At 39.1% G+C, this 14581-nt stretch overlaps 1 protein-coding gene across 1 annotated transcript in view; it reads right to left on the bottom strand.

The window, feature by feature from the left end:
- LOC126095008 (sodium- and chloride-dependent glycine transporter 2-like) overlaps window positions 1-14581 on the bottom strand; it is a 584984-nt gene that overhangs the window by 48026 nt on the left and 522377 nt on the right. Inside the window, exons 8-9 of the mRNA XM_049909667.1 lie at window positions 11655-11783; window positions 4844-5053 (exon numbers count right to left, since the gene is read on the bottom strand). Of these exons, the coding sequence (XP_049765624.1) occupies window positions 4844-5053; window positions 11655-11783 (339 nt within the window). The remainder of the gene's footprint in view (window positions 1-4843; window positions 5054-11654; window positions 11784-14581) is intronic.

The following is a 14581-nucleotide window of genomic DNA, read 5'->3' as shown; positions in this document are numbered from 1 at the left end:
GGCCCTACAGCATGCCACAAGCACTAAAAGGAGATCCATCGAGACATTTGAAATATATTAAAGAATGACATGATAGTGCCAAGCACAAGTGGTTGGAATTTTCCATTAATTTTTATTCAGAAACGGATGGATACCACTGGAAAGCAAAAATGTGAAAAGTCACAGACTATAGGTAACTGAATGTGATCTCCCTAAATTCAATATATCCACTGCCATGAACAGATAAAATTCTTTACAATCAAGAAAGGCAAAGCATTTCTCAACCCTAGATTTAGTGAAGGGTTATTACTGGATCTTATTACACTGAACAGGATCAAGATGGGCATTACAAATACAAAATAATGCCCATGAATATAAAAACAGCTCAAAGTACATTTCAGAAGTTGATGAATTCCATTTTGACAGGATTACAAAGTGACAAGTTGTTCACCTCCCTAGGGAAACCCAATAAGCAGCTATCAGAAGTATTTGAAATATTTAGACTCCATAATATAATGCTACAGGTGGATAAATGTGAATTTTTGTGAAATGAGATATGCTATTTGGGACATATTGCATTAGCCAAAGGCTTGAGGCTAAACCCATGGAAGGTCAAAGTTATGAAGTCCATAGTATCAGGACTTTGAAAAGAACTACATAATTATCAGAAACATTTACCAAATGTCTACTGGAGCAATTTTGAGTTGGGGAAGAATTGGAAGTGACTTACTTGTTACATATGCCTTGAGGTCACTAAATAATGTAGAAAGAGGGTACTGTGCCGTAAAATGAGATTAATGCGACCAGGTGGTGTCAATCCGATCATTTATCAGTTCTTCCACATTTGGATAAATGAGCGTAGCATTTTAACAATTACATTGCAGCTGACCATTGTCGTGAATTCTTTACTAATTGTTGGAGTGCACTCAACCGGCAATTCACATTGTCAGTAGATGTGTGATTCTTGTGCTACACTCATGTAGTCAAGACAACAGTGCAAAAACTTCTGCTGGCACCTGTTACTTCCAAAATGTAACTGGTAATTTGCTATATCGTTGCTTGCATACGAATGTCTTACGTGATACAGTTTCATTTTTTTGTTCATTGCTAATACAGCTTAGTCACTATGTAGGCCTAATTACAAAACTGCATTTTTGTAGGGTGAATCCGATCACGCAAGTATATCAAAGGTTCTGGGACTAATATGAAAATCAAACTACAAACCAGAATTTCTTCTAAATGCAGTGAGAAGTGTCAAATCGGGAAAATTAAGCATCTGGAAAGCTTCAGAGCAATACACAGTTCCATATACCACATTAAGTGACAAAATTCAAGGCAAGATACAAACAAAAAGTAGGTGGCCAACCAGCATTAACCAACAGTGAGGAAAAAAGCCTGGTTGAAGGATTATTGTGTTGTGTGATATGGGAGTTTCCTCTGAGGACTATAGGCATATCTCAATGAAGCAGGCAGGCTTGAAAAAAGATTTCTTTACAACTGAGCTGGGCATGAGTGGGTAAAATCTTTTCTGAAAAGAAATAAAGAACTAATGATTAAGATAAGTGAAAATGTGAAGAGGGCAAATACAGTAGTTATCCGAGAAACAGAGATTGATTATTTTAAACACCTTGAAGTGATCTTGAATGGTGTCCCTCCCTCCAACACTATAAACTATGATGAGACAGACTTTTGTGACACTCCTGGACAAGTGACTGTAATAGAGAAGCGAGGCACAAGATATCCTTAAAGGATAATAGATAGTTCTAAGTCAAGTATCAGTGTGATGATAGCAGCAGCTACCAATGGCTCAGGCCTCCCATCATACACAGTTTATAGGGAAAAACACCTATATGATACTTGGATGGATGGGGGCATTACTGGTGCAGGTTATGATAGGAATCAAAGTGGTTGGTTTGACCTAACAATGTTTGAATCATGGTTCATTGAAATTGTCTTGCCTTATGCCCAGCAATTAGAGGAACCTAAAGGGATTATAGATGACCATCTCTCGAGTCATCTGTCATAGAACGTGATTAAACTGTGCCAGGGACAGGACATTAAATTTGTGCTTCTACCACCTAATTCTACTCATTTGTGTCAGCCACTTGATGTTAGTCATTTGCTGAGCAATAAAAGATTTTAAACTGTACATGTTTTGCAGATAGCTCCTGATATTTACTGTTCATGAATCACTAACATGAGTACATAGTATATCAAACCTGTCACCCAGGTTGATTAAGTTTAGGTTAAAGCTGGAGGAATATGACTATCAGATCATGTATAAAAGTGTCACCTATGCACTCTCATGAGTGAGAGACGTCGGGGCAGCTGGTGCATGACAGGAAGATGACAGCAGTATTGGTCAGAATGCAGCAGAGGAAGCTGTAGTATGGGTCAGCTACCCAAAGGCAGTTAGAGACAGCAGTGTTGTTGATGCAGACAAGCACACAGTAGGTGTGATCACCCAGGACACAGAGCACAAGACAGTTAAGCTGAGAACAAAAGAACGTTATGTTCCTAAATGTGAAAGCTATACAAAATTATATCTGAAAATGCAAGGCAGCTGAACCAAGAATGGCAGAAGAAATAAGTGAAAATGAAAAAGTTGCAATATTAAAACAGTTTCAAGACTCTTCCACTTGATGTGGCCTTTTTTAGACCTTTAAAACTAGCTTGGAGAAATGGTAGCTGACCCTATTGAATGGCAAGATGGTAACACAGTACTAAGGGTATTATTTGAGAAAATTATACTGAGGTATGGAATACTGTCAACATTGTTGAGTAACATGGGAATTAATGTAATGAGTGAAACTATAAAAAGAGTATGTAAACTGATTCATATTGAGAAGACATATCCTGAGGTGACAAAAGTCATGGCATACCTCCTAATATCATGTCAGTCCTCCTTTTGCCTGGCATAGTGCAGCAAATTGATGTGACATGGACTCAACAAGTCGCCACAGCCCCTACTGAAATACTGAACCACGCTGTCTTGACAGCCATCTGTAACTGTGAAAGCGTTGCTGGTGCAGCATGTATTATACAAACTGGCCTCTCAAGTGTGTCCCATGAATGTTTGATGGGATTCATGCAGTATGGATGGCCCCAACAACATACCGAATGGACCGCTCAGGATTGGCATCATGTTCTCTTCACCAATGACTGTCGCATATGCCTTCAACCAGACAATTGTCAGATATGTGTTTGGAGGCAAACCTGGTCAGGCTGAACACCTTAGGCACACTCAGCGAGTGCAGCAACGTGGAGGTTCCCTGGTGTTTTGTGGTGGCATTATATGGGGTCAACATATAATGCTGGTGGACATGGAAGGTGCCATAACAGCTGTACGATACGTGAATGCCATCCTCCAACAGATAGTGCAATCATATAGGCAGCATATTGGCGAGGCATTCGACTTCATGGACAACAATTCACAGCCCCATTGTGCACATCCTGTGAATGACTTCCTTCAGGATAATGACATCGCTCGACTAGAGTGGCCAGCATGTTCTCCAAACATGAACCCTATCGTACATGCCTGGGATAGACTGAAAAGGGCTGTTTATGGATGATGTGACCCACCACCAACCACCCTGAGGGATCTTTGCCAAATTGCCACTGAGGAGTGGGACAATCTGGACCAACAGTGCCTTAATGAACTTGTGGATAGTATGCCACGATGAATACAGACATGTATCAGTGCAAGAGGACGTGCTTCTGGGTATTAGAGGTACCGGTGTGTACAGCAATCTGGACCACCACCTCTGAAGGTCTTGCTGTATGGTGGTACAACATGCAATGTGTGGTTTTCATGAGCAATAAAAATGGCGGAGATGATGTTCATGTTGATCTCTATTCCAATTTTCTGTACAGGTTCTGGAACTCTAGGAACTGAGGTGATGCAAAACTTTTTTTGATGTGTGTAGTTTGTGTGCTATGTATTATAGAACTGTATGTAATCCTTCAGTCATTCACTTATTTATACCTTAATGGTGATAATATGGAAGTTATGAGTGGGCTATGTTTAATCATTGACATACCCAAATATTTAACAAAATTTTGAAGTGATGTGTGGGAAATGAGAGCCATGGATTAATGTTTACACAACTTTGGAACTGATGTTACAAAATTATCCTAATGACAAGGTCTTAAAAATAACTACAAAAGAGTATAAACATGTCATATCATGAAATTTAATTACTGATAGGTTCTATGAATGGCATTTGGAAATGATTTACAATAGCAGTTTTACTACCATACTTATTAATGAACCTCATTATTGCATCACGGAACTATTCTTTGGGGATATTAGACACCACTCATGGACAGCTGCCTGCAAATCTCCATCGTTTTTGAATCTCTTACCTCACAGTGTATCCTCCATGTTATTGAACAAAGCATCATCAAATGGAGCAAGATTCGATTAATATGGTGCGTGTGCCACAACAACGAACCTCCATTAGTCAAATTTGCAGTCGGGCACTGCTTGTGTGGGGCCACGCATTCCCTTCTGCTAGCGAATCCTGTGATGCAGATATAAATAGCCTTTTGTGTGGGAGCTTCTTGACAACTCACTGCAGTTAAATATTTATAGATATCTGTTGTTTTGGCTCCTTTCTTGCACAGAAACCATGTCATCCATCTTTGAGCATGATATTTGCCTTCCATAGCTTTCTTGACTTAACAACAAAGAAGTGCTACCCTTTCACTATACACAGTGTTCACAACTGATATCCAGCATCAGCATGCTGTTCAAGAATCAATACATCATCCTATGAGAGGACATGCCCATTGTTTGAGTGGCATTTGTAAAACAACACAATTGTAAATCATTTCCGAACATCTCTTGCAGTATTTTTCTTACCAATAAGGCTGCAGGAGTTACAATTTTCCACATCCACCTCCAAAAAAACTTCCATGTTTCTGATTGTGGACCAATCATTTCCTGTATATCGGCAAGAAACCTGTTAGCACCATAGACCCAGGAAATGATAATACATTCCACAATAGCTATCAATAGGACTGACCAGTTGGCTGCATATTTGTCCACCAATTGGAGCCAGTACATACCACTCTGAAAATAAATATTACCAAATATTAATGTGACGTACATTATTTTATGTGTCAGTTAGACATTAAATATGATTTAATATTTGTAATTTTCTGTGCTAACAACATATGTAGAATATAACATGCTGTCATGTGAACTAACTTAATATAAAACACTTTGAACTGACAGTCTGCCAAACTTTACAGGTTTGTTAAAGTGAAGGAATACATCACAGACCATTGATTAAGGTCACATGCTTCACATATGATGGGATTTACAGGTCAGAAGGAGTTTCATTAGATGGAAATAAGACAGATGGCTCATTTTTCACACCTCATACTGGTAGAGAAAATACCTTACCACATTCAATAACTGTCTGAGGTAAATTCCTTCCCTTTCAGGAAGTAGTAATACTTAATATATCTGTGTCTGTTTTCTCTTCATTCTGAATACTGGTCTGGTGCAGCTCTCCATGCAGTTTATCCTGTGCAAAAATTTTCATCTCTGGATAACTATTACAACATATACCCACTTGAACCTGCTTACACCACCTTGTCAACACAACAGCTGGGGTCATCTCAAGTAGGGATGAATGTGACTTGCCCCTCCTTTCCTACCTTTCCCAGTCCATCTCCTCCATTTCATTATTATAGGATCAGAAGGTCCATGACAGAACATGAATTCCGTAAACCAGCACAGTACCTCTCAAAAACACTCTAAGAAATCAGTTTTCTAGATATGAAGATCTGAGCACTGCTAAAGACAAATGATTTCAAGTTTTATCTAAACAGAGGCATTGGTAGCTGAGTGAGCAGCATTTGAATCTTTTAATGATGTCACTGGTTTGATTCTTGTTAACAACAACTTTCTTTTTTTAACTTTACTTTATATTTCACATTATCAGCACACTGAAGTGTTAATTAACAAATACTGAACAACATTTTTAATAATAACATTCTTTTATTTTTAATTGCTAACTGCATGAAAATGTGAGTATTCATAATTAATTAAAAATTGGTAATAAGTGTGATATGTGTTATTGTTAAAAAACTATATATAAAGTTTCTAATATCATACTTGTATTTATTCATGGTCTTTAGAAATAGAAAGTAACTTATTTTCTATTTGATATTTCAAACTTATGTGCCAAATTCCAATCCATTATTGATAGTCACATTTTCATCCAATTAGTAATTAAAAATAAAAGTTGTTATCTACATCTTATCTTAATTTTGATGCAATGTTTCTTAAAAACATTCCAATTTTAATTCAAATTAAAGCAAAAAAATGGACAGTAAAATTCTCAAAATTTTGTACAGTTAACAGTGTTTGTGTCTTCAAATCTTCAAAGTCAATTTTTTCTAGTGTTTTGTGAAGTTCATTTACTTTAGGAATTTCATGTCTTGGCACTGACATTTAAATCCCATAAGTATGAGAGACATCAAGAGGACAGAGCAGTCCATGAGGTCCCCTTGTTTGTGTCTGGCTTACTTTAGTTGTTCTTGCTTTAGTGCTGCTTAGCAAATGTTTCTGTTGTAAATATTGTCAAACTAAAAATTGAAACACTGCAAATTTCTAAAGTAAGGAACAATGATCAAAGGTCAACATAATAACATGTAACAATGATAGGAGCACTAAAAATCTAAAAAATAAGTAATAATAAATAAAAAATTTAAAAAATGCTCCAAAATAAACTGAAATGCATCTTATTAATCACTCCTGAAAATTACTTGGATATCTACATTTTGAGACTGGAAGTTCTTATTGGTAATGTAGGTAAAAATGTTGTTCATAAAATAACCGCCATAACAACAAAACAGTGTGTTACTGTCCTGCAGAGGTATCTATCACTTATATTTTGTGATACACACACTAACAGATAACTTTGACACAACAAGAGACTGGATGCAGACTTACTACAAATTATCATTTCTAAACACAAATGAGAAGATAAATATAAGCAGTACAATTGTCAAAACCGCTGGTTTTTTTGTCAAAGCCTTAATTTTTTTGTATGGGGTGTAAATTGTTTGGTTGTTGCCTTTTTAAGCATATGCTGCGAAAATGCAGCAATTACTAATGTTACTTGGTGGTTCATGCAGAAACAGTTCACTGTACTGTTTACTTGTGGATTCCTTTATTATCTCCACAAGTTGCTTTTATTTCATTCCTAAAGCATATATACAAGCTACCCGAGAAGTGTTTGTAACTCTCCTTACTTTGTACAGTTGGGGAAATAAACAATTGTGATTCTTCCATCTCTTCTGGTGAATTTTATAACAAAATAGCTAACAGATGTATTGCCAGATTTTATTGTACAAAAGGCACAATATTTCAGCAAGAGGTCCTGCTGTCAGCAACACCAGGTCTTCTGATGAACTGATATGTGTGTGTTTCCACTACCCCCACTGTCCATATGCCACTGCTTGCATTTAGGTGATAGCAACAGCAGCCCTGTCAATCCCACAGATCAGTTCTTTATGTTTGTTAAAAATTCCATTGATGCAGCTAATTAAACCAAGAGTGGGGTACCAAACTATGTTGAGTTTATCACGGTTGACAAGTTGGTCCCTGGTTTTAATCTCAATGCACTCCTTGCAAATGCTGCAAAGTAATGAGATGGTGGAGACAGAACTCTGGTGCAGTTGTATTCCACGTCATGTATTCTGGAAAGACTTCTACAGCTGCAAACCACTTTATTACCTGTATGAGAGACTGGATTGTTGGTGTCATCTAGACTACTTCTGATGCCCCACAGAGCACACCCACAAGCTGATATATATTGAAATTTGAACATCGTTTGGAGGAACCACCTATAGGAACTCCTTTCAAGACTATCATCAACCTGACCATCAGTGAATTGGATAGGAATGTTACTTTAGTCCTGGAGAAGGGCCTCAACATTGCACTCACACCAGCTTCAGACAAGGGCAATACTACTGATATCCTTTCTCACAAAGATTATATTGAGAAGATGTGAAGCCTGCTGTAGGATGAGACATACCAGAAGATAGATAGGGATCTGACCACAAAGACAGAGAAGATATAACAAAGCTATGTATATGTGCAGTACAGGCATATGGAGGGGGTCAGGACGGGCAGCACATTCTCGTTGGTAGTGACTAACTTGGATGTAGAACATATCAAAGATTAAGCACTTGAATCACTATCACTGAAATCAACCTGCTTATCCTGTATACTGGTATCATGTTTGTAATATGGCCACATGGAAGACATGGGCTAAACAGATTCCTTAACACCTCAACTCCCTTCCACAAATATTAGATTAATGATATAGACTGAAGTGGACATTAAGCTGCTCTTTCTGGGTATCATGATGAAGAGGAAGGCAGATAGATCTTTGGATCACAGTATATACTGCACCCGAAGACTCACACTGACTTATATCCGCATGCTGGCAGCTACCACTGTCAGCACAGAAAACTGGTGTACTTAAAACCCTAACACATGGAATATGTATGCTCTTTGAGCCAGAGAAGGCAGTCTTCAAGAAAAATGGCTTCACTGATGGACAGATTCAATAGGCACTATATGCAACACCTGCTTCCCTAGCCTCCAGACTAGGGAGGAACAGGAACAGAGAATTTCCACTGTATTTGTGCCACACATGATGGCATTATTGGGGAAAGTAAGATACACACTCTAGAAACACAACATTAAGACTTTCTGCCCATTCACTAAGACACGAGTGTTACCAAGGATGATCTTACACTTCGCAAGGCCATAGTGTATCAAATCATCCGCCGGTATGGCACCATATGAAGGTGTCAGCAGAAGAATGTGGTAAACCTTAATTTAGTAAGAATTGGACTCATAATTTTATGTGTTGTGTTTCACATGTACCACATGCTGGTAAGTAGTGGTTCCCTAAGTATCACTAGATACCAGTATCTACTATGTATTTTTTGTATTATTGCATTTATGTTCTTGTTTTTGAATTTAACCACACATATAAACTGCAATGTCTCAAAATAAACCCTTGTATGTTAGCACTTTCTTCTGTTCACAGACATGCACTGCTGAAGACTGCTGCTGAAAACATCAATCATATACTCATTTCATACAGTCCAAAAAGTCAGCAGCCAGGAAACATTGCCTTTGTGAAATACATGGGGTGAAGTACCACTGCACCAGAGCTCTGGCTCATTACTGGAACTGCATCATTAAGGAATCAACTGAAATTCTAGCCAGGAGCCAACATATCAACAGTGACACATGCTACCAACCTTAGTACAAGTTAGTTTAATTATAATCAAGAGGGGAACTTTTAACAAACAAAGGGAACTGACCTCTGGAATTGATGGAGTCACTGTTGCCATGAGACTGAAACATGGCGTGAGTAGCAGACAGCTTGCTGCAATCGACACACCGGCAGCAATGCACTTCTAGGAACAGACTGTGGATGGAACACTGCAGGAAAGTGGTAGAGATACAAGCAACCTCCATGCCACCAGATGATCATTTTATCAGTACACCTGGAGATGGCTACATGACCAATACTGAAATATGGTGCCCTTTGGGCACAAACATCTGGCAGTTCACTTGCATATTATTTCATTAAATAAATAGTTTTTTATTGATAACTCTCCTTTGAAGTTGACAAGAAGCATTGTTGTCAATATTATGTTGTTTTGTTTTAGTATTGCTTTATTTCAGTTGTGGTGCCATGGCTAATGTGAATGAATGCAGTCACACTGTTGAGGAATGATTAGTGATGTTGGTAAGGGTAATTGTGGATGCCAGAACATCCACAGATATGAGACAATGAGCATTTTATAGGTTGCTTTGAGAAGAACCCACTTCATAAAGCAACACTGCCTAATAGGGAGAAATGTACTTTTGTTTCAAACAATGGAAAATCCAGAATGGAATGTAACAATATTATGAAAGGAAAGTTGCTACTTACCATATATTGGATAGGTACAACAAAAAGACTGTCACAATAAGCTTTCAGCCAGCAAGGCCTTTGTTGAAAATAGACAAAACACACACACACACACACACACACACACACACACACACACACACACACACACACACACACTCGACTGAGGTCTCAAGCAACTGAAGCCACATTGTTTCAGTTGCCAGAGATTGCAGTCATGTGTGTGTGAGTTGCGTTTGGTGTGTGTGTGAGAGTGGGAGTGTGTGTGTGTGTGTGTGTGTGTGTGTGTGTGTGTGTGTGTGTGAGTGTGTGTGTGTGTGAGATCTATTTTCAACAAAGGCCTTGCTGGCCGAAAGCTTATTTGAGACAGTCTTTTTGTCGTGCCTATCTGCGACTAAGCACCTCCACTGTATGGTGGGTAGCAACTTTCCTTTCATAATATTGTACTTTTGTTTCAGGCAGTTTAAAAGACAGACTACACAGTGCACATAGAAAAAAACATGAGAGTAAACATGTGCTGCTGTCACTTGATCAAATGAGCAGTCTTTAATGAAATCCACTAGCAAAAGAGCATCTGAACTTCAATTACTGTGAACAATAATGCACAATATCTTTTAAAAAAATGTTAAAATACAAGGATTTAGACTGATGCTTGTGAATGAATTGTCGGACAACAACATGGAGCATTAAGTTGCATCCTGCCATGCTTTGTTAGCACAGTTTCAAAATGCCATACCTTGCTCAAGAGTATTACCTCCTGATGAAATGTACAATATACTGCAGTTCACATCAAAGGAATGTGATTTTCTGCTGTAAGGATAGCTCCCATTATGCGCAGAGGTTTGAAAGGAATCCACTTCATATAATGATATGGGCCAGGGTGTCATGGCAATCTTTATTTTGACCACATTTTTTTTGAAGACTAGTTGGATAGAACATGTTATTTGGACATGTTGGAAATGTGATAATATTCAGGTTGAACATAAGGGAATCGTGGATCATATGTGTTTACAGTAAGTGATAAACAATTCTGAGGTTGCTGGACTGTGCATGATTCAGCAACATCTTCACCACCAGTTCAAATGGCCAGCATGGATCCTGGATCTCCTCATGCCAGACAACTCATTAAGGTGTACAATTGATTGTAGGTGGTTCAATATTGGTACAAGATTAATGAAGAGTTATGGAAAAGTGTTGAGGAAGACTTGTAGCGTTAATTCCTCAGATGCTCTGCATGATGGTGCACATACAGGTCTGCTGAATACATAGCTTTTATGTACTCCAATGTACAATATAATGTTTTAACCCTTGTATATAATACAGTATTTTGCACTTGACAGATTAAAAGGAAACAGTGGTTCAATAGATGAGCATTATCACAATATGGGCATATTTTAGTCACAAATCTTTCTTCTTCTTCCTTCTGTAGCAATCAATTCAAGGAATGGATAAGGGATATCTGTTTTGCTAATGTTTATTGGTAATCATCTATAGTTTTGTCACTCTCAGATATTGTAGATGTTCACCATGAGATAATATTTTAGAAATGGGTTTCATACTTAATGCTAAGTAACTTTGCCCACATGCTTATCATTGATCTTGTTTCAGATATGAAATGGCAACATAAAATATAGAGGCTACAATTTTGGTATTTACTGAACTGATCCAGACAGTACACAGTTAATAAAAGTCATCAAAATAGATAAAATAATAACTCACATTTGTTGTAAATATAAGGCCACCAAAGTATCCAAAGACAGACACTACCATAACCACCCATATCTTGTAGCCCCTCAGACTTGGAAAACGGTCAAGCAGGGCTGTTGTAACAGTCTCCATTAGAGCAAACTGAAATCAAAGATACAAGTAGGGCTGTGATAACAGAAAAACAATTTATATTTGAAGGTTAGTAGTATACCACTTTCTACCAGGGAGAAATGGATTATATTTCTTAAAGTTAAGGTTTGGTTCGGAGTTCACTGGAAATAGGAAATCGATGATGAGTGTTACACTGACACACAGTTAAGATTCAGTGTCCTCCTTCTCTCTACATAATTCTTTATTTTGTGTTTGGTGCTTTTACCTTTCTTTTTGCTTCTCTCCATTTCTCTCATCCAACCATCCTCCACTTCTGTTTTATTTGTTGCTTATTTATTTACTACCTAACTTATAAATCCTTTGGTAATAATTTGACTAAATAATTGACAGTAGAATAACAGAACACAAATCTGCAATAACTGGGGTGTTAATATTTCCTGCTTTAAATGTAATCCACTTACACAAAATAAATACACACATCAAGAAAAGTTTTGCATCACCCTGGCTCCCAGAACTCCTGAAGATAGACATTGACTGTGGATATTGTATCACAGACACAGTCCCTTTGACTGTTCATAGATGTCACTAAACCCACTTAAAGCTGTAAATATTAGACAGAGGGTGTCTGACAGCTGACCAGTTCCAGTCATTCAACCAGTAAGGAGGTACACGGCTCGTTTTGTCTGTAGGTTGCCTAGATGGTCAATAGCACGGTTTGATCATGTCTGCATTGTTACTTTGTGCCAGGATGGATTCTCAACAAGGGAAGTGTCCAGGCATCTTGGAATGAACCAAAGCGATGTTGTTCAGACATGGAGGAAATACAGAGAGATGGGAACTGTCGATGACATGCCTGACTCAGGCTGCCCAAGGGCTACTACTGCAGTGGATGACCGCTGTCTATGGAATATGGCTTGGAGGAACCCTGACAGCAATGCCACGATGTTGAATAATGCTTTTTGTGCAGCCACAGGACATTGTGTTACAACTCAGACTGTGTGCAATAGGCTGCATGAGTCACAACTTCACTCCCAATGTCCATGGTGAGGTCCACCTTTCAACCATGACACTATGTAGCACGGTACAGATGGGCCCAACAACATGCCAAATGGACTGCTCAGAATTGGCATCTCGTTCTCTTCACCAATGAGTGTTGCATATGCCTTCAACCAGACAATCGTCAGAGACATGTTTGGAGGTAATCCAGTCAGGCTGAACACATTAGACACACTGTCCAGCAAGTGGAGTGAAGTGGAGGTTCCCTGATGTTTTGGGGCGGCATTATGTGGGTCGATGTACGCCTCTGGTGGTCATGGAAGGTGCCGTAACGGCTGTACGATACGTGAATACCATCCTCTGACCAATAGTGCAAGCATATTGGCAGCATATTGGCGAGGCATTCATCTTCATGGAAACAATTCGTGCCCCCATCAGTCACACCTTGTGAATGACATTGCTCGACTAGAGTGGCCAGCATGTTCTCCAGACATGAACGCTATCAAACATGCCTAGGATAAAACTGTGTGCCAGACTGAGACTCGAACTCGGGACCTCTGCCTTTCACGGGCAAGTGCTCTACCAACTGAGCTACCCAAGGATCACTCACACCCTGTCCTCACAGCTTTACTTCTGCCAGTACTTACCTTCCAAACTTTACAGAAGCTCTCCTGCAAACCTTGCAGAAGTAGCACTCCTGAAGCAAAGGATATTGTGGAGACGTGGCTTAGCCACAGCCTGGGGGATGTTTTGAGAATGAGAGTACTTGCCCACGAAAGGCAAAGGTCCCGAGTTTGAGTCTCGGTCCAGCACACAGTTTTAATCTGCCAGGAAATTTCATATCAGCGCACACTCCACTGCACAGTGAACATCTCATTCTGGAAACATCCCCCAGGCTGTGGCTATGCTATGTCTCCGCAATATCCTTTCTTTCAGAAGTGCTAGTTCTGCAAGGTTTGCAGGAGACCTTCTGTAAAGTTTGGAAGGTAGGAGACGAGGTACTGGCAGAAGTAAAGCTGTCAGGATGGGGCATGAGTCGTGCTTGGGTAGCTCAGTTGGTAGAGCACTTGCCCACGAAAGGCAAAGGTGCCGAGTTCCAGTCTGGTCTGGCACACAGTTTTAATCTGTCAGGAAGTTTCATATCAGCACACACTCTGCTGCAGAGTGAAACTCTCATTCTGATGCCTGGGATAGACTGAAAAGGGCTGTTTATGGATGACATGACCCACCAACCACTCTGAGGGATCTATGCTGAATCACCATTGAGGAGTGGGACAATCTGGACCAACAGTGCCTTGATGAACTTGTGGATAGTATGCCATGACGAATACAGGCATGCATCAATGCAAGAGGATGTGCTGCTGGGTATTACAGGTACCGGTGTGTACAGCAATTTGGACCACCACCTCTGAAGGTCTCGCTGTATGGTGTGATTTCCATGAGCAATAAAAAGGGCGGAAATGATGTTATGTTGATCTCTATTCCAATTTTCCGTATAGAATCCAGAAGTCCCAGAACCAAGGTGATACAAAACTTTTTTTGATGTGTGTATATCCTATTGCATATCACCTTTTAAATGATTCAAAAACTACACCCTTCACCTGAAGTGGGGGAGTGTCAGAAAGAGAGATTCCATCAGCTCAACTGCATCCTTCTGTACACACAGCACGATTCAGAAGCAGATTTCACACAGCATATGCTACAAAACCACATAATTATCTATGAACTGGCTAACATATCAATCTGGAATACTTTAACAAATTGTGTCATCTTCATACCTTGAAATGAGATCTAACTGATCTAGTAATTTTTTATATCACCTAAGGTAGCTT

Source organism: Schistocerca cancellata, chromosome 8, assembly GCF_023864275.1.
Source record: "Schistocerca cancellata isolate TAMUIC-IGC-003103 chromosome 8, iqSchCanc2.1, whole genome shotgun sequence".
NCBI lineage: Eukaryota > Metazoa > Arthropoda > Insecta > Orthoptera > Acrididae > Schistocerca > Schistocerca cancellata.
This window is presented reverse-complemented; position numbering and strand designations above follow the sequence as displayed.